Source organism: Cetorhinus maximus, chromosome 3 (genome assembly GCF_964194155.1).
Source record: "Cetorhinus maximus chromosome 3, sCetMax3.hap1.1, whole genome shotgun sequence".
Classification (NCBI taxonomy): Eukaryota; Metazoa; Chordata; class Chondrichthyes; order Lamniformes; family Cetorhinidae; genus Cetorhinus; species Cetorhinus maximus.
Genome location: NC_135881.1, coordinates 17,856,303 through 17,876,800, shown reverse-complemented (window position 1 = coordinate 17,876,800; position 20,498 = coordinate 17,856,303). Strand labels below are relative to the sequence as shown.

The 20,498-nt window shown below is 43.9% G+C and overlaps 1 protein-coding gene across 1 annotated transcript in view; it reads left to right on the top strand.

Annotated features, from left to right (window-relative positions):
* Positions 1-20,498, top strand: part of LOC144676415 (uncharacterized) — a 67,708-nt gene that overhangs the window by 44,588 nt on the left and 2,622 nt on the right. Inside the window, exons 11-13 of the mRNA XM_078536837.1 lie at positions 6,246-6,469; positions 10,852-10,927; positions 14,199-14,348. Coding sequence (XP_078392963.1) covers positions 6,246-6,469; positions 10,852-10,927; positions 14,199-14,348 — 450 coding nt within the window. The remainder of the gene's footprint in view (positions 1-6,245; positions 6,470-10,851; positions 10,928-14,198; positions 14,349-20,498) is intronic.

The following is a 20,498-nucleotide window of genomic DNA, read 5'->3' as shown; positions in this document are numbered from 1 at the left end:
GCACTGAATGGCATCATCCTGAACTCCACAAACTAATCGGTCCTGCGGCATATCATTTAGTGTGTCCCTGAAGCTGCAATGTTCTGTCAGCTGCTTCAGCTTCGTTACATAGATTACGAGGGACTCTCCCGGGGCCCTAACTCTGGAATTAAACTTTAACCACTGCGGCTGGATATGCGTTTTCACGAGGTCCGCTAATTTATTAAAGGACTTAGAATTGAGCGCATTTGGGGCCATCAGACTACGAATGAGATTGTATGTCTTGCTACCACATACACTCAAAATGATTACTTTCTGCACATTCTCTGTGGTAATTTTGTTCACTACAAAATAAAAACCAAGGCACTCTATATACTGGCTCTAGTCTTCCATAGTTGCATTGTAAGGATCGATTCTGCCAAAGAGTGACATGACTGGTGGATAGTCTTTTCTTTTTTCTTAAGTTTCGATGTACTTACTTTAGCAAGGCGAGGTGCGGCGTCAGAGCTATTTTACCCTTGTCGCCAAATGTAATGACTTAACGCACCGGACAGGTTTTAACAAGAAACAGATAAACTTTATTGCAGACAGCTTTTCAGATGCCACATGCTCGATTAGGACTCTTGTCAGGAAGCCCCACCCCCCGGATTGCCGCACTTAGGGTTGATAGGCTGGAGCCTCCAAGAACATCACATGACCCCTGATAGACAGCAGGAAAGTCTATACCTTCAAATTACCACACTAAGGTGACACCGGTCACCATTGGCATGAGAGACAAGAACTGCTCTTGTTGGTAAAGAGCTGGCTAGGTACAGCGTCCAGATTGCCACTCTCAGCAAGACGTTGTCTATCTGAGGAGAATCACCTCAAGGAAATCAGTGCAGGCTACACATTCTGTTGGAGTGGCTGTGAAAAATAAGAACTGCGTGAAGCTAGTTTAGGCTTTGTTGTCATAAGTTATCTCATCAGTAAGTTGGCTTGTCTTCCCAAGAGTGTTAATGATCCTCTGATGGTGCTTAAACTCTCCCTGCAAGACAACAGGCAAGCAACTCCCAACAATGTGTGCACCCCCTTCCATGACCAATCCTGTTGAAGTCAAGGATAAATTTTTATGATGATCTCCACTCCTTGATTGCTACTGTGCCAAAGTCAGATAAATCAGTCATTCTTGGTGACTTCAGCTCAGGAGTTGGTACATATTTCTAGGCATGGGAAGGGGTCATTGGAAATCACAGGTTTGGCATTTGTAACAGCAATGGTCTCCTCTTGCTGTAGGTTTGTCTGCACATGAGCTCTTAATTACCAACAGTTTTCAGCCTCCCTAACTGCAACAAGACATCTTGGATGCACTCCTGTTCTATGGATTGGCATCCATTCGACTATGCCATCACCAGGCAGAGGGACAGGCAGGATGTATGTGTATTGATAGCTATGTGCAGGGCTGGCTGCTGAACTGATCACCATCTTATCATTTCAAAGCCAAACATCAAGATCTATCCCCTTAGATGCCCCCAATGCATGAAGGCCTAGAAGGGTCTCGATATCTCAAGTCTCAAACAGGCAGTCATAAAGGAATGTCTCAGAGAAACTCAGGAGTCACCTTTATACATCGAAAATGGACATTCGCTGCATTGAGCAACATTCAGGGATATAGTGTAGTCCACTGCTCTAGAGGTCTTGGCCCCTTTCATAAGCATCAAGATTTGTCCGATGAAGATAGTGAGCTGGATTTTATGCCTGCACCCCAACTTCCCACGCCCCCCCGCCCCCCCACCCCTGCCATTTTATTGAAGGAGAGGAGGCATTGGTAAAATAAATGGATAGCCTGTCCATCACCTGCCAGCCCACACCCAACCTGTCTCTCATATTACAGTTGGCAAGGAAGGTGTCAGGCAGCTCAACTGCCCTTCAGCCTATTGAGGCCCTAAAATGGCCAATTAATGCCTCCACTGCTATTTTATGTGTGGCAGGGTAAGGCGGAGGCAAGATAGGTAGCCTGGCATCTTTTACTGGATGGGCTACTGTCAGGAAAAAAGGGGATACCTCCTTTAAGGGTTTGCTCATGCCCAACAGAGGCAACGCTCCAAGATCAGACCCTCCCTTGAACCCTCCCCACCAAGGGCTCTCTAACCTGGCCTCCCACAACCCCCTCATTGGGCTCTTCCAGCCAGACCTCTGAGACAGGGCTCCATGAGTTGTGTTACTCATGGACTGGCTGCAATCCCAGCAGTGGCCACCGCTTAATCCTGATGCTGCTGGGACTACAGAGCTGTCGGCCAATCAGATTGGCCAGCAGCTCTTCAGCGTGGACTTCCTCCCAGTTGGGTGTGTAAGGCCCATTCTGAATCGATTAAGGCTGCCCCCAGCATATCTCTGTAGGATGGCCAGCTTCTGAATCGGTGGGCTCAAAACCGACTTTTCCATTGGGGGCAGTGGGGAATACATCTCCACATAAAATCAGCCTAATAAGATAATCCAGAAACTACTGGAGGAGAAACCTCTCCTCTGCAGGGTTTACCTCAGTGACAAGTCAGCTCTATCCAAGCACAAATGCCTACTGCAGGGCTGGCCAATGAACGATCAGAGAGATGCAAGACACTTGGCTGAATCAGAAAGCAGGTAAACCTTAGTTATGTGCAGACCACAAAGACTGTTATTTTGGTAAACCAGTTAAAAGCAGGCACTGACACCTTTCTGACTGTGAAACTTTCCTGCGGATTTGAAGTTGAATATGACTACTCAGAAACGGGTGAGTGTGTTATGATGCTGAACAAATGAAGAAACTATGTCACATATTGTATTACTGTCCATTTGTGCCCTAGCAAAGCTGACGTAAATGTCACCTGCGAATCCTCTGTATCCTTCATGAGAATTTAAAATTTAATTGTGGGGGGAGATCAATTGATTTCAGTGCAGAAACCAGCGTTTGCAGGAAGAGGCTTGAAACATTAACTTTTTTTATTCTTTCACAATCTGTGTGCTGGGCCAGCATTTTTATTGCCCATCCCCAATTGCCCTTGAGATGGTGGTGGTGAGCTGCCTTCTTGAACCGCTGCGGCCCATGTGGTGTAGGTACAACCACAGTGCTGTTAGGGAGGGAGTTGCAGGACTATGACCCAGTGACAATGAAGGAACAGCTTCAAGTTCCAAGTCAGAATGGTGAGTGACTTAGTCTGAGTTTGTGCTGCCAGATCTGCCAGATTTTATTTCAGAAATTAGCGTCATTGTTTTAAAAAATAGAGGTAGTTAAATTTTTTTGAAAACATTTAGCCGTTTGGTAAGGTGCCACAGTGACCTTCCAAATAGCCCATTCCAACCCCCGACCCAACCACCCACCACTGCAACTATGCAAGCATCATTGCTATCAAATAAACACAGGAGGCAGTGGAAAGAATGAAGCAAGAAGAACATGGGTGGCTATGTCTCCAAACAGGCTGCTGACAAGAAATACCTGTTGTAGGAAAGTGATCTGTTTCCCAGACAAACACCTACACCTTGAAGGAAAAGCTAATTTTGTTCTCCATAACTTTTCTTGCCACTCTTCTTGTGGTGTTCAAGACCTGATCTAAAATTGTCACTTTCAGTATGCTGTTACTTATTTCTCTACCTTTTAATTGTGTAGAAACTTGCACTATAGTGAAGAACTTTCACTGGGTTCTCCTGATATCCTGCAATAAACTTGGCAGAAACCTTGGAGCTAAGTTGTACCTGGTTGGTTTTAGCTATTTCCAGCATTATACTGAGGTGGGGTGGTACGGTTCTTCAAAATCATAGAACAGTACAAAACAGCATTCAGTCCATGATGTCTGCACCAACTATTTTAAAAAGCAACCTAGTGAGCATAATATGATAGAATTTACCCTGCAATTTGAGAGGAAAAAGCTGGAATCAGATGTAACGGTATTACAGTTGAATAAAGGCAACGACAGAGGCATGAGGGAGGAGCTGGCCAGAATTGACTGAGAGATGAGCCTAGCAGGAAAGACAGTGGAACAGCAATGGCAGGAGTTTCTGGGAGTAATTTGGGAGACACAGCAAAAATTCATCCCTAGGAAGAAGAAGCATACTAAAGGGAAGACAAGGCAACCATGGCTGACAAGGGAAGTCAGGGACAGCATAAAAGCTAAAGAGAAAGCATACAATGTGGCGAAGAGCAGTGGGAAACCAGGGGATTTGGAAGCCTACAAAGACCAACTAAAAAAGAAATAAGGAAGGAGAAGATTAAATATGAGGGTAAACTAGCCAGTAATATAAAAGAAGATTGCAAGAGTTTTTTTAGATATATAAAGGGTAAGAGAGAGGTAAAAGTGGACATTGGGCCGCTGGAAAATGACGCTGGAGAAGTAGTAGTGCGGAACAAAGAAATGGCGGAGGAACTGAATAGGTACTTTGCGTCAGTCTTCACGGTGGAAGACATGAGTAACATCCCCAAAGTTCAAGAGAGTCGGGGGGCAGAGGTGAGTATGGTGGCCATTACCAAGGAGAAAGTGCTAGGAAAACTGAAAGGTCTGAAGGTGGATAAATCACCTGGACCAGATGGATTACACTCCAGAGTTCTGAAGGAGATAGCTGAAGAGATAGTGGAGGCGTTAGTGGTGATCTTTCAGGGATCACTGGAGTCAGGGAGGGTCCCAGAGGACTGGAAAATTGCTAATGTAACCCCCCTGTTTAAGAAGGGAGTGAGGCAAAAGACGGGAAATTACAGCCCAATTAGCCTGCATCGGTCCTTGATAAGATTTTAGAGTCCATTATTAAGGATGAGATTTCAGAATACTTGGAAGTGCAAGGTAAAATCGGGCAAAGTCAGCATGGTCTCATCAAGGGGAGGTCATGCCTGACAAATCTGTTAGAATTCTTTGAGGAGGTAACGAGTAGGTTAGACAAGGAAGAGCCAATGGATGTTATCTACTTGGACTTCCAGAAGGTCTTTGACAAGGTGCCGCACAGGAGGCTGCTCAGTAAGATAAGAGCCCATGGTGTTAGAGGCAAGGTACTAGCATGGATAGAAGATTGGCTGTCTGGCAGGAGGCAGCGAGTGGGGATAAGGGGGTCCTTCTCAGGATGGCGGCTGGTGACTAGTGGAGTTCTGCAGGAGTCAGTGTTGGGACCACAACTTTTCACTTTATACATTAATGATCTAGATGAAGGAACTGAGGGCATCCTGGCTAAGTTTGCAGATGATACAAAGATAGGTGGAGGGACAGGAGTATTGAGGAGGCAGGGAGGCTGCAGAAGGATTTGGACAGGTTAGGAGAATGGGCAAAGAAGTAGCAGATGGAATACAACATGGGGAAGTGTGAGGTCATGCACTTTGGTAGGAAGAATAGAGGCATAGACTATTTTCTAAATGGGGAGAGAATTCAGAAATCTGGCGTGCAAAAGAACTTGTGAGTCCTAGTCCAGGATTCTCTTAAGGTTAACTTGCAGGTTGAGTCGGTAGTTAGGAAGGCAAATGCAATGTTGGCATTTATTTGGAGAGGACTAGAATATAAAATCAGGGATGTGCTGCTGAGGCTTTATAAGGCTCTGGTCAGTCCACATTTAGAATATTGTGAGCAATTTTGGGCCCCGTATCTCAGGAAGGATGTTCTGGCCCTGGAGAGGGTCCAGAGGAGGTTCACGAGAATGAACCTAGGAATGAAAGGCTTAACATATGAGGAACGTTTGAGGACTCTGGGTCTATACTCGATGGAGCTTAGAAGGATGAGGGGGGATCTGATTGAAACTTACAGAATACTGAAAGGCCTGGATAGAGTGGACGTGGGGAAGATGTTTCCATTAGTAGGAGAGACTAGGACCTGAGGGCACAGCCTCAGAGTAAAGGGAAGACCTTTTAGAACAGAGATGAGGAGAAACTTCTTTAGCCAGAGAGTGGTGAATCTATGGAATTCATTGCCACAAAAGACTGTGGAGGCCAGGTCATTGAGTGTATTTAAAACCAAGATAGATAGGTTCTTGATTGGTAAGGGGATCAAAGGTTACGGGGAGAAGGTGGGAGAATGGTGTTGAGAAATTTATCAGCCATGATTGAATGGCGGAGCAGACTCGATGGGCCGAATGGCTCCTATGTCTTATGGTCTTATAGATAGTCCCACTCTTCCTCCATATCCCGACAATTATTTATCTTCTATTATAAAACCAGGAGAACCTCACAGAAATTCATGCCCTTTTATTTTGAGATGTGTAACTGAAGAAAACTGGTTACACCACCGTGTAATCAGAGAATTTTTACCAAAGTGTAACATAGTGTTTTCTTTCCATTGTAGATCGTCTTACACTGAGCACCATGTGGTGGAGTTGCTCACACAAATGCTCAGTGCTGTTGAATATCTCCATCTCAATCATACTCTCCACCTTGATCTGAAATCAGAGAATATGATCGTTGTGGAGCATAATGTATTGAAGCTGCTGGATTTCGGCAATGCTGAGATTCTCATTCCTGGCCGTCCTGTGCTGGTGGAAAAGTGCAGAGACTTTGTAGAGAATATGGGTGAGTCTTGGTTTTATTTTATTTGACAGTTGGAAAGAAACACATACATTTATATGGCGCCTCGGGAACTCCCAAAGCGCATTACAGTCAGTGAAGTGTAGTCACTAAACGAAAGGCAGCACACTGCGGATGCTGGAAATCTGAAACAAGGGCAGAAATGCTGGAAACACTCAGCAGATCAAGCAGCACCCGTGGAGAGAGAAACAGAGTCAATGCTTCAGGTCAATGACCCTTCATCAGAACATAAGAAAATCAGAAGCGTGTTACGACCAGGTGAGGAGGGGTTGAATGGCTCCCCTCTTTGATCTTCATTTTTTGTTCACAACAGTTTTTTTTTGTTTGAAAATGATATATTTCACAATTCAGTGAGTACTTAACTGTTTACATGTTGTGATCATAAAAGAACCAATAGGACAGATTTTCCTGAGTTTAATTTAAAAAAAGTTAATGTTATTATACTTAAACCAATCTAAGTAAAATAATAAAATATGCCCTGACTTTTGCACATTCACATACATATAGTTTGCTGAGTGGGGAAGGATAGGTTAGCCAAATTAGAGTCCATAAAAAAAGGTAGAAGAGTATATAGTCTGTAGTTGGTGACTCTGCTGGTTTCAGGCTCAATTCAATGGCCTCGATGCTTCTGATTTAAAGACATGGATGATTGTGTTGCTTGTTCTTTGGGAGACGAAAGTACCTGTTTGGATTCTTTAAAGAAATCTCTCTATGCCACAGGGCATTCCTGGATGATCACAGTCAGCAAACAGGGCTCAAAGCTTACAAGGCGTGTTGGAGAGAAAGAGGCAGGAGGGACCCCACTTAGGTCTTCTCCCTAAGCTGCTTGTCCTTAGTTTGGCTGAGAAAACATGTGCTTAAAACATACAAAGGGTTGGCTTGTCACATGATCTTCCTCCAATTGCCAGGGTATTCAAAAAAAGACATTGCCCATTTGTTCCAAAGGTGACTTGATTAGCTCATGTCTAGAAGTTAACTTAGCCAGGGTCCCAATTTCTAAGCGATTAGTCTTAAATGCTGTCTCCAACATTTGAATACCTCAGGTGATTGCCATAGATGCCTTGCTAGTGAGACAGGAGATGTGAGTCCTTCACACTCCCCTGAATTGTTCTCACTGTTCTTGATGGATTTTGCAGACAGATGGACGCCATTCCAATGAGTTGGAATATGGAAAGCATAGTAATGAAGGTTGGAGTTAGCCATCTTGGGCTGTCACTTTAATCTCTTGCGTTTTTAAAAAGTATGTTTTTAAAAGTTTAATTCAGGTCTCCAGCCAGTGGATTAGAAATCATTATTTGGCATAAAGCACATCTTCATGTCAGTTGTCACTGTTCTAATTAGGGAATGCTCAGCCAGTTTCTGCACAGCAAGGTTCCACAAATAGCAGAATGGGAATGATCAGAAAATCTTTTTTATATTGATGTTATTTGAGGAATAAATATTACTCAGGACACCAGGTAGAACTCCCCTCTTCAAAATAGGTTTTAGGATCTTTTACATCTACCTCAAAATGCTAGATATGGCCTGAATTTAACTACTTCTCTGAAATTAAATACTTATTTCACTCCTGAATGGCCTAATTGTAATTTTAACACATACCCCTCTTGTTCTGGATATCCCCACAATAAGAATCACTAGCTCTGTATCTACCACATTCAATTCCTTTAATATTTTAAAAACCAATTAGATCCCTCTCAACTATCTAAACTAAAGAAAATGCAAGAAAAGTATATGTGACTTGTTGTCACAATTTTTGCTGTGTGACACTACCACCATGCTAAGTGGGATAGAATCACAGTGCAGAAGAGGCCCTTCGGCCCATCGAGTCTGCACCAACACGTGAGAAACAATAGGCAAATGGAATGTTGTCATTTGTTGTGAGCTGAATGGAATATAATATAAAAGCAGAGATGTTTTGCTACAGTCGTACAGGGCAACGACTTCTGTAGTGTTGTGTACGGTTTTGGTCTCCTTATTTAAGGAAGGATATAAATGCGTTAGAAGCAGTTCGGAGAAGGTTCACTCGACTGATACCTGGGATGGCGGATTTATCTTAAGAGGAAAGGTTGGACAGGCTGGGCCTGTATCCATTGGATTTTAGAATAATGAGAGGTGATCTTATTGAAACATATAAGATCCTGAGGGTACTTGACAGGGGTGCTGAAATTATGTTTCCCCTTGTAGGAGAGACGAGAACTAGGGGACACAGTTTAAAAATAAGGGTCTCTCATTTAAGACGGAGATGGGAGGAAATTTTTTTACTCAGAGGGCCATGAGTCTTTGGAGCTCTCTTCCCCAGAAAATGGTGGAGGCAGGGTCATTGAATATTTTTAAAGCAGAAGTAGATTGACTCCCTTGTCAGTCAAGAATCTAAGTTTATTGGGGGTAGGCAGAATTGGAGTTGAGGCCACAATCAGTTCAGCCGTGATCTTATTGATAGCCCTTGTCATCCAGCAGCCAGCCATCCATCCAGTCGGACTGGAGCATTGAATAGCCTCGACACCTAGGAGTGTCTCAGGATATAAGAGTCATGAGAGCTGCCAGGGTACCTTGCACAGACTTGCAGAATCTGCATCCTGTGCTCACATATTATCTGGACATTCATCGAGTGGAATCCCTTCCTGTTGACGAAGGTACCCGGCTGACCCACTGGTGCCTTGATGGCCACATGTGTGCAGTCAATTGCACCCTGGATGTAGGGGAACCCAGCAATCGCTGCAAAGCCTCTTGCTCGCTCAGCATGGCTGACCTCATCCATACAGAAATGAATAAATATCATTACCTGCCTGAACAGAGCTCCTGTCACCAACTTGACACAAGTGTGGACAGCTGATTGGGAGACTCCACAAAGATCCCCCACTGACCCCTGGAAAGAGCCAGAGGCATAGAAGTTGAGGGTCACTGTGACCTTCAGAGTCACTGGCATGGGATGACCACCCACACAGTTGGAGGTGATCTCAAGCCCAATCATATGACAAATTGAGGTCACAGTTTCCCTGGGGATTGCACCTCAGACATATTGAGATAGCGGCAACGCTGCCTGTAAATTCAGGCAGCAGGATAGTGGCATCTTCTATGGCCCCTTTCGCCTTGGACTACCTGCTGGCCCTGCGCCCCTTCTGCCTGTACCTCTCCTCCCATAGGTCACTCCCCTGGAAGCTGCATTGGAACACCTGGCCTCCTCTCCCTTCTGCCCCTCCCTCCTCAGAGGAGGTGCCTCCAGTGGAGAGCACAACCCCCATTACCAGGGTTACAGAAGGCTGTCTGATACCTGGAAGGGTCCACACAGTCAAAATTCTCCTTGAAGACACCAATGAGTCCTGAAATGAAGCCTAGAAATGCTAAGAATGAAGCTCAGAACTGAGATGAAGCTGCCAAGTTCAAATAATCAACCAGCAGCAAACTATCTCCTAAACTCCTCATTACTCACACTGGCAAATCTGCTGACCCTTTTTATCTCGTGCTTGAATGAGGTTTTGCAAAAAGTGGGCAGCCTGCCTGCCCCTTTTGCCCATGCAACGAGTGCGAAATCACACAATGTAAAATCTGGATCAGTTGGCTTTTTAATGGCCTTAAGTGGCCTTTTAATTGATGGCGGAGGTGGCTCCGACACCCGCACGCGTCCGCCGACCTGAAGATCGCGAGCGGGATTACATCGGGACACTTACCTGACGTGTTCTCGCGCTATTTTACGCCTGATCAGGTCGGGCGCTTACCTGCCCGTAAAGCATAAAATTCTGCCCCATGGCCCCCACCACTGCCTCACCCTTGCCTTACTTACTGTCTCAGGCCCACCCTATTCCTGTTTCGCAACCTTTGGGAGGTTCTTTCAGTCTCAGCCAATGACAGAGATTTACTTCTCAGAACTGCAGCACAATGTTTTAAGCACTTGCACAAGCAAACTTTATCGCCAGAGCTGCCAGAATAGTTCATTTCCAGAGCACTGATCCTAAGCTTCTAATAGTCTGTTTTGACTGACAAAAAGGACATTTTACAGATTTTAAGGAAAAAAGTTGGAGAAATAGATCTAAATTGCATTTTCTTGCACCCCTCCAGTGTCCTTTACCCTATCCAGAGCACGAGGCGTTTGGAAGAGATGTTCTCAAATAGAATTTCCAATTTTTGATGTCCTGAGGTTTTTGTTAAAATACTGGTTTAAAGGCTGGTAATGCATTGCACATGGCAGCTTTGGGGCATAGATCCAGTTTTATTTGCCTTTTTAAACAAATTATGTGAATGGGGATTAATGACTTTATGCCAATTTGAATAGTTGTTTAATTGATCCATTTTTAAATAGATTTTCCATATATACATATAAAAAGATCTTATAATACTACAGTTTACAAAGTAAAACTTTCTTTTTTCAGCTCCAGAAATTCTTGAAGGGAAGGCAGTTGTTCCAGAGACAGATATCTGGGCAGTTGGCGTGCTGACATTTACAATGTGAGTTTGCTGCATTTATATCTCTGACTTTACTTATTCCTACAAGATTTAGCTTTCTGTACAATCTGCCCACTCTCACTCAATTCCCATTTGTAAAGGAAAAAGAACTTGCAACCCATCGCCACTGTCTTTAGATCCCACCATTCTACACTGTAAAGTTGAATTCAATAATCTGATCATTTGTGAACTGACCATAAAAGTTATTAGATGGTTGTAATAGCCCAACTAGTTCACCAGTTTTCAGGGCTGGAAAGCTGTGTCTCTAGTTAACGACTCTTAATTGAAAGTCAGAACATCATCAAGAAGCTACATTACCTTCTTGTAATGTAGAAGGTACATGGGTAGTTCGCCAACATCCTGAAAAAGAATAAAACAAAACAATTATCTGTGTCAAGTTAGCCCATCACAGCTGGGTATACTCTTTTGTTCATCCTTCAAGGTGAAGATGCCCATGTTCATCGTCTAGGGTGTTTTGTATGGCTCTAGTGGGTACGTGGGTGACTGCTGAGGCCGATCTGCATCCAGAAGGTTCTGCTTCAAATAGGACAGGATACTGCAGACAATTGAGTTTTGGACAAGTTGCTGGCTCAAGATTTTCTCTCTTTGTGTTTTCCCACTACATCTGATATGTGCTTGCTTTCAAAGGAGACCCCACCATTTTTCTACAATCTGGTTGCACCAGGCGCAGGTATTCCGGGCAAGCTTCTCCCAGGACTCAAAGTCAATATCAGAACTTCTAAGCAAAGCCTTCATTGTGCCCTTATAGCACTTCCTCTGACTGCCATTAAAGCGGTACAGCACAGGGACATTACACATGATCTCAGCAGCCCTGAACAAACGAGTGTGAAAAGAAATCAGCCAGAGTTCTGGCCCTGATGATTCTGCACCGACTTCTTCTGGAAGTGTACATGTGCAGACACAAAGAGAAGACAGAATTGACTCAGCTGTCACAGCCCACGTGGACTAATTATCATTTTCTGGAATCTGACATGGCGAATCACCATTTAAATGAAGTAGTGAACACCTCTCATGTTTGGGAGAAGGGAGTAATTTAAGAGAATTTTTTTTTCTTTATTCTTTCATGGGATGTGGGCATCACTGGCAAGGCCAGCATTTGTTGCCCATCCCTAATTGCCCTTGAACTGAGTGGCTTGCTAGACCATTTCAGAGGGCAGTTAAGAATCAACCAAATTGCTGTGGGTCTGGAGTCACATGTAGGCCGGACTGGATAAGGATGGCAGATTTCCTTCCCTAAAGGGCATTGGTGAACCAGATAGGTTTGTATGACAATTGACAATAGTTTCATGGTCACTATTATTGAGATTAGCTTTATATTCCAGATTTATTAATTGAATTTCAATTCCACCAGCTGCCTTGGTGGGATTTGAACCCATGTTTTTTAAAAATTTATTCATGGTATGTGGGTGTTGCTGTCTAGGCCAGCATTTATTGCGCATCCCTAGTTGCCCTTGAGAAGGTGGTGGTGAGCTGCCTTCTTGAACTGTTGCAGTCCATGTGGTGTAGGTACACCCATGATGCTGTTAGGAAGGCAGTTCCAGGATTTTGACCCAGCGACAGTGAAGGAACGGTGATCTAGTTCCAAGTCAGGATGGTGTGTGGCTTGGAGGGGAACTTCCAGGTGGTGGTGTTCCCATCTATCTGCTGCCGTTGTCCTTCTAGGTGGTGATAGTTGTGGGTTTGGTAGGTACTGTCTAAGGAGGCTACCCCAGATTACTAGTCCAGTGACATTACCACTACGCCAACGTCTCCTTATCAATTAATTATTAATTAATTATCTCAACAACCTGCCTGCTAGTTACCAGGGTACAATTCAGCTTTGTTAGAACTGAAATACTTAACTCACCACTTCGCAAATACCACTTGGTGTGTTTAACCTTCTGACAATCAACTTCATCGGCTTTGTGCTTTCCTGTCACATCTTATCATTGGTAATCCATTCGAAAATTTCCCTTTAACATTCGCTCATCTGTTTAAAAGGTGTATTTCTATGCCAGTAAGTTCAGGTTATAGATTTTAATGAGTTGAAGAGTTATTTAGAGGAGGTCAAAATAAATTCTGCTGATTTAAGATATTTATCCATTTCCGGTCCTACACTAAGAACCAACAAGAAGGTTAAAATATCTCTGGACATTATGTGTAATGACCAGAATAAACCTGTTCATGCTGACTTCTTCAGTTTATAACTTCAAGTGAAATCATAAGATTCTTTCCTAGAAGTATTGAGTAGACCACATTTTCAGATGCACTTGCAATATCACTACATATGGCAACCAGGAGATTTTCTTCAGTACAAATCAGCATAGAGGTAAAAAGCCATGGGCAGGATTTTCCCCCCATTGGGGGGGAAGTTGAAGTGCGGGTGCATGGAGGCGTGTTACCGATTGGCGCCCCCAGCCGGGGACGCGCCACCATTTTACGTGGGTGGACCAATTAAGGCCCGCCCAGCGTGACGTCCGCACAGAAGCGCTATGCGCTCCTTGTGGGGGCGGGGGTGTAATCCCTAAACCTGAGCGTGCGCTCTTTCACGCATGCGCATGAATGAGTGCACTCATCTCCCTGACACTAAGTGCTACCTCAGGGAGTTCGGCTCTGCAATAAAAAATATTAAAAATAGAAAAAAAAATCCCTGACCTGTCCCCTCATGTGACACTCATGTCTATAACTTTTTTAAAAACTTTAATTAGATTTTTTAAAACCTACATGAAACCTCATCCCGCCCATGGTTGAGGTTTCATGCTTTTTCTGAAGCCCGCCAGGGCTCCTGGCCTGCCCACCAACCTTAAGGTTGGATGGGCAAGTCCATTAATTACTTCAATGACTCTGTCAATGGCCTCAATTGGCCATTGACAGGTCAGCGGGCGCACAGCTGAATTTGCTGCGCCCCCACCTACCTGAAAATTTAAATGGGGCGCCCGATGTCACCGCACGCGTGTCATTTTACACAGGCCCCGCCCCCCACTCGCCAACAGGAATATTTCTCCAGCTGTCAGTGAGTTTCTAACCTCAAGGAGATGCACAGAAGCACAAACCAGGTGAGTTTCCAATAGGGAATGAGAGACTAAATGGCGAGTCACCTTGGGCAGCTTTCGCCGCTGGCTAACAGCTGTTCAAAGCAGCACCTTGGGCAGCAGGACATTTGCTTGTCCTTTTAAACAATGCATTGGGAAGAGGGAAAACAATGACAAAATAGGGAAATACAAATTGAATTTATGAAAAGATTGCCAGAAACAGCATTTCCTTTCTTTTTTAGGTTGAGTGCAGATTGTCCTTTTAGGTCTGATAAAGATTGTGATAAAGAAAAGAATATAAGGAAAGGAAAAATCAAGCTGGGGAGATGCTATGCTGGCCTTTCGCAAGGGGCAGTTTCCTTTCTGAAGAATACATTATGCCTTAATCCAGGGTGAGTATTCTTCCTGTTTTCTAGCTTGAGTCGTAAGAACATTAGAGAAAAGAAAAGGAGAAGACCATTTGGGCCAACAAGCCTACTCCACCATTCAATATGGTCATGACTGATATTCCCTGAGAGTCCAAAAACCTGTCTATCTCAGCCTTAAAAATATTCAGGGATGAAGCATTCACAACCCTCTGTGCAGAGAATTCCAGATTCACAACCCTTTGAGTGAAGAAATTTCTCCTCATGTCAGTCCTAAATGATCAGCCCTTATCCTGAAACTGTGCCCTCTTGTCCTAGATTCTCCAGCCAGAGGAAGCAATGTCTCAGTATCTACTTTGAAACATTCAAGATTAGAAAGCAGTTTGACAGTGAGATTACCTCTCATTCTTCCAAACTCCAGAGAATGTAGGCCCAATTACTCAGCCTCTCAATATAAGATAACCCTCTCATTCCAGGGACCAATCTAGTGAACTTGTACAGTACCACCTCCAATATAAGTATATCCTTTCTTAAATATGGAGACCATAATTGCACACAGAATTCCAGGTGTGGTCTCACCAAAGCCCTGCATAATTTTAGCAATACATTTTTATTCTTGCAATCCTATCTCCTTTCAAAAAAGGCCAACTGTCATTTGCTTTCCTAATTGCTTGTTGTACCTGCATGCTAACTTTTTGAGTCTCTTGTACAAGTACATCCAAATCTCTCTGAACATCAACATTTACAAGTTTCACACCTTTTAAAAAATATTCTGCTCTTCTATTCTTACAAGTGAATAACTTCATACTTCCCCACAATATACTCTGTCACCTTATCGCCCACTCACTCAACCTGTCTATATCTGTTTGCAGCCTCTCTCTGTCCTCCCCACAGCTGGCATTCCCACATACTTTTGCCATCGGCAAACTTAGATATATTACTCCCTGTCTCTTTGTTTAAGTCATTATTCCCTGTCTCTAAGTCATTAATATAGATTGTAAATAGCTGAGGCTCAGCACTGATCCTTGCAGAACTCCACTAGTTGCAGCCTGCCAACTAAAAATGCCCCATTTATTGCTACTCTCTGCTTCCTGTCTGTTAACCAACTCTCTATCCATGTTAATATATGACTGCCAACTCCATGGCCCTTATCTTGCCAATTACCCTTTTGTGTGGCACCTTACTGAATGCCTTTTGGAAATCCAAGTATACTACATCTCCTGGTTACCCTTTATCTACCCTACTAGTAATATCCTCAAAAAACTCAAATAATTGTGTCAAATAGGATTTCCCTTTCATAAAACCATGTTGACTTGTTCTAATGAAATTGCTTTTCTAATTCATTGTTAGGAATTCCTTAATAATAGATTCCGGCATTTTCTCAACAACTGATGTTAGTCTAACTAGCCTGTGGTTCACTGTTTTGACTCTCCATCCTTCCTTGAATAGCAGTTAACTTCCAATCTGCTGGGACCATTCCAGAATCTGGGAGATTTTAGAAAATCATCACCAATCCATCCAGTATCTCTGTAGCTATCTCTTTTAAAACCCTATGATATAGGCCATCAGGTCCTGGGAATTGGTTGGATTTTAGTTCCTCGAGTTTCTCTAGTATTTTTTCTCTGATATTAATTACCTTAATTTCCTCACTCTTATTTAGTCCGAAGGTGCCCTCTATTTCTGGAACGTAATTTGTGTCTTCTGCTGTGAAGACAGGCACAAAATATTTGTTCAATGTCTCTGTCGTTTTCTCCTATCCCTGCTTCTAAGGGACCAATGTTTACTTTAGCTACTCTTTTCCTTTTTATACACTTGTAAAAGCTGTTATAATCTGTTTTATATTCTTGGCTACTCTTGTTCTATTTTTTCCCTTATCATCAACTTTTTGATGCCACTTTGCTGGTTTCTAAAACATTCCCAATCCAGACTTACTGCCATTCTTTGCAACATTGTAAGCCTCTTCTTTTAATCTAATACTATCCTTAACCTCCTTAGTAAGCCATGAAGGATCTTTCTTGCTGAGTTTTTGTTTTTCAATGCATTTTTGTTAAACATTTTAAATTGTTTTTTTAAATGTTTCCCGCTATTTATTTATCACCATACCTTATAGTCTATTTACCCAAGCAACCTTAGCCAGTTCTCCCCTCATACCTATCAATTACTGGCTTTGTTTAAGTTTAAGATTTTAGTTTGCGATTAGAATGTCACTTTCAAACCTAACATTGAATGGTATTGGTCATTATTTCCCAATGGGTCTTTTACTATGCCATTACTAATTGACCCTGTAACATTGCAGAATACCAGGTCTAATATAACTTTATCCCTAGTTGGTTCCATAACATATTGCTCCAGGAAACTGTTACAAAAGCATTCCACGGCCTTTGCCAATTTGATTGGTGTATGAAGATTAAAGTTCCCTATAACTATTACATTGCCTTTATTACAAGCTCCAATAATTTCTTGCTTAATGTTCTGTCCAACGGTAGAACTGCTATTATGGGGCATATTAATTTCTTAACCTTTGTCACCTTGTAACCATGGCCAGAATTTTTCCCTCGTTGGGAGGGCTCAGTGGGGGCGAGTGGGAGTGGTCGGGAAGCCAACCGCCACCCGCAATCAGGGCCTGACCACAATTTCATGCTGGAGGGCCAATTAAGGCCTGCCCAGCACGAAACGCATGCTGCAGCACTCAGTGCTGCCTGTGTGGGGGGGGGGGGGGGGGGGTGGTAGAGGAGGGCGAGCGCACAAGTTCACGCATGCGCGCAGGTGCACACAGGAAAAGCTTCCTGAGACACAGAGCTGCCTCGGAGATGAAGATTTTTGAAAATTAAAAATAAAGAATTTTTAAATGATATAAAACATGTCCCCCCATGTGACTCTGTGGGACACATGAGGGACATGTTATGAATGAAACGTTAAAATTTTTATTTAATTTGTAATTGCTGTTGGAAACCTCATCCTGCCCGTGAGTGACAGAGATCTATGGACGGACACGCCAAGGTCCCTTTGTTCCTCAGAACTTCCTAGTGCCATGCCATTCATTGAATACTTCTTTGTCAAATTACTCCTTCCAAAGTGTATCACCTCACACTTTTCAGGGTTAAATTCCATCTGCCACTTATCTGCCCACTTGACCATCCTCTCTATATCTTCCTGTCGCCCAAGACACTCAACCTCACTGTTAACCACCCGGCCAACCTTTGTGTCATCCACAAACTTACTAATCCTACCCCCCACATCTATGTCGTTTACATAAATGACGAAAAATAGGGGACCCAGCACAGATCCCTGTGGTACGCCACTGGACACTGGCTTCCAGTCACTAAAGCATCCTTCTGTCATCACTCTCTGTCTCCTACAACTAAGCCAATTTTGAATCCACCTTATCAAATTACCCTGTATCCCATGTGCCTTTGCCTTCTTTATAAGTCTCCCATGTGTGACCTTGTCAAAGGCTTTGCTGAAATCCATATAAACAGTCACAGGAACCAAATTAGAAGTACCTAGCCTAAGGGGTGTGACTGCCTCCTGAACAAAGTGTCCAGGTAACTCTCCCCCTTCCTGATGCATTGCAGTGTCCGAAGCTCAGACACCAGCTTATCAACTTGGAGCTGGTGCCTCAAGCTGTGGATACTTACTGGGCAGAATTTTCTGCCTGTCGGGTGGGCGGGCCCGACCCAATCTCCGGCGGGCGGGGAGCCGATCCCCGCCAGAGAAGCGGGCCCCGCCACCATTTTACGTGGGCGGGCCCAGCGTGATGTCCGGCGGGAAGCGCTCTGCGCTCCCTGTGCGGGCGGGGGAGATTCCCCAAAAGCGAGAGTGTGCTCTTACGCGCATGCGCACGAAAGAGCGCATATCTCCCGGAGGCTAAGTGCTGCCTCAGGGAGATCGCTTACACTTTTAAAAAGATTAAAAATAGAATTTTAAAAATTCCCTAACATGTCCCCCTCATGTGACAATGTCACATGAGTTGGGACATGTTCATAATTAACATAATAACTTCATTAAAAATTTTAAAACCTTGCATGAAACCTCATCCCGCCCGTGGATGAGATTTCATATTTTATCTGTTTGCCGCCGGGGCTCCTGGCCTGCCCGCCAACCCTGTACACTAAGTACTTTAATTGATCTGTCAATGGCCTCAATTGGCCATTGACAGGTCGGCGGCGCACAGCTGATTTTGCTGCAGGCCCGCCTTCCTGAAAATTTAAATGGACTGGGATGACGTCGGGGGTTCATTTTACGTGTCGGTGAGCAGGCCCTGCCCCCTGCTTGCCAACAGCAAAATTCTGCCCACTGTCTTTGTGATTGTCATGGATCACACTGGTGTCCACTCACGTCCACATGCTACAGCTTCAACACATCACCTGCCCTGCCATCTCTATTGAATTTTGTTTAACTAATTAGGATTTCAAGTTATAAAAATCACTCAGCTGTTATCTGTAGTTATATTAAGTAGCTTTATGAGTTAATCTATAAATTTAATGCAATACTTCTATCTCTCCTGCACCAGTTTAAACTATTGCCCCTGGTTAAAGGAATAAAATCTTAAACTCACCAATCACCTACCTGTTCGCCTAATTAATGCTATTCAACACTCACCAGCTACTGGAGGCTGAAAAATGGTGTAAAAAGCAGCACTTCCCTTCCCCCTCTGCACCAAATTCAAGTCCATTCATAACTGTGCAGCACACACATGATTTTTATTTTGTATATTTCAAAGCTGCCCAACTCCATAGTTCGCTGAATTTGTATCTGAAATCCTTTCTAAACTAAGGCTGTTCCTGGGGAAAACCTGTAATTAATTTAATAGCAAACACTGAAGCCTATCTCAAATGGTTTAATTTTGAATCGTAGACGTTTACAGCACAGAAGAAGGCCATTCGGCCCATCGTGTCTGCGCCAGTCGAGAAAGATCTGACTACACTACCTGGAGGCTCTGGCAACACAAGTGAAAATCTAAATACTTGTTAAATGTTATGAGAGTTTCTGACTCAACCACCCTCTCAGGCAATGAGTTCCAGATTCCCACCACCCTCTGAGTGAAAAAATTGCTACACAACTGCCCTCAGCCTTCTACCTCTTACCTTAAATCTATGCCTCCTGGTTATTGACCCCTCTACTAATGGAAAAAGTGCCTTCCTATCCACCCTATCTATGCCACTCATTATTTTAAACACCTTTATCAGGTCCCCTCTCAACTTTAGCTCCCCCAAGGAAAACAACCCCAGCCTTTTCGATCTTTCCGCAGAGCTCAGACCCTCCAGCCCAGGCAGCATCTTGGTAAATCTCCTCTGCACCCTCTCCAGTACAATCACATCCTTCCTATAATGTGGTGACCAGAGCTGCACGCAGTACTCCAGTTGTGGCCTAACCAGCGTTTTTTGCAGGTTCAGTAAAACCTGCCTGCTCTTGTATTCTATACCTCGGCTAATAAGGGCAAGTATCCCATGCTTTCTTAACCACCTTATCTACCTGTCCTGCTACCTTCAAGGATCTGTGGATATGCACACCAAGGTCCCTCTGATCTTCAGCGCTTTCCAGGATCCTACCATTCATAGTGTAATCCTTGCCTTGTTAGCCCTCCCCAAGTGTATCACCTCACACTTTTCCGGATTGAATTCCATTTGCCACTGCCCTTGCCCACCTGACCAGTCCATTGATATCCTCCTGCAGTTTACGGCTATCCTCCTCAATATTTACCACCCCACCAATTTTCGTGTCATCCGCGAACTTCAGTCCATAGCACCCTCGCCTTTGAATCAGAGGGTTGTGGGTTCATGTCCCACTCCCGGAAACCAAGAACTGTGATTGTACTCAAAAAGAGTTGCAATCTGTGACTGTTGATAACTCGAAAGAGTATCATACCCCCTACATTTAAGTCCAAATCATTTATGTAACATAAACAGCAAGGGCCCCAGCACTGAACCCTGCAGAACCCCACTGGAAACAGACTTCCAGCCACAAAAACATCCCTCTACCATCACCCTCTGCTTCCTGCCTCTCAGCCAATTTTGGATCCAACATGCCACTTTGCTGTGGATTCCATGGGCTTTTACTTTCTTGACCTGTCTGCCATGAGGGACCTTATCAAAAGCCTTGCCAAAGTCCATGTAGACCACATCAATGCATTACCCTCATCAACATTCTAATCAAAAGGACTCAAATGCAGTGACT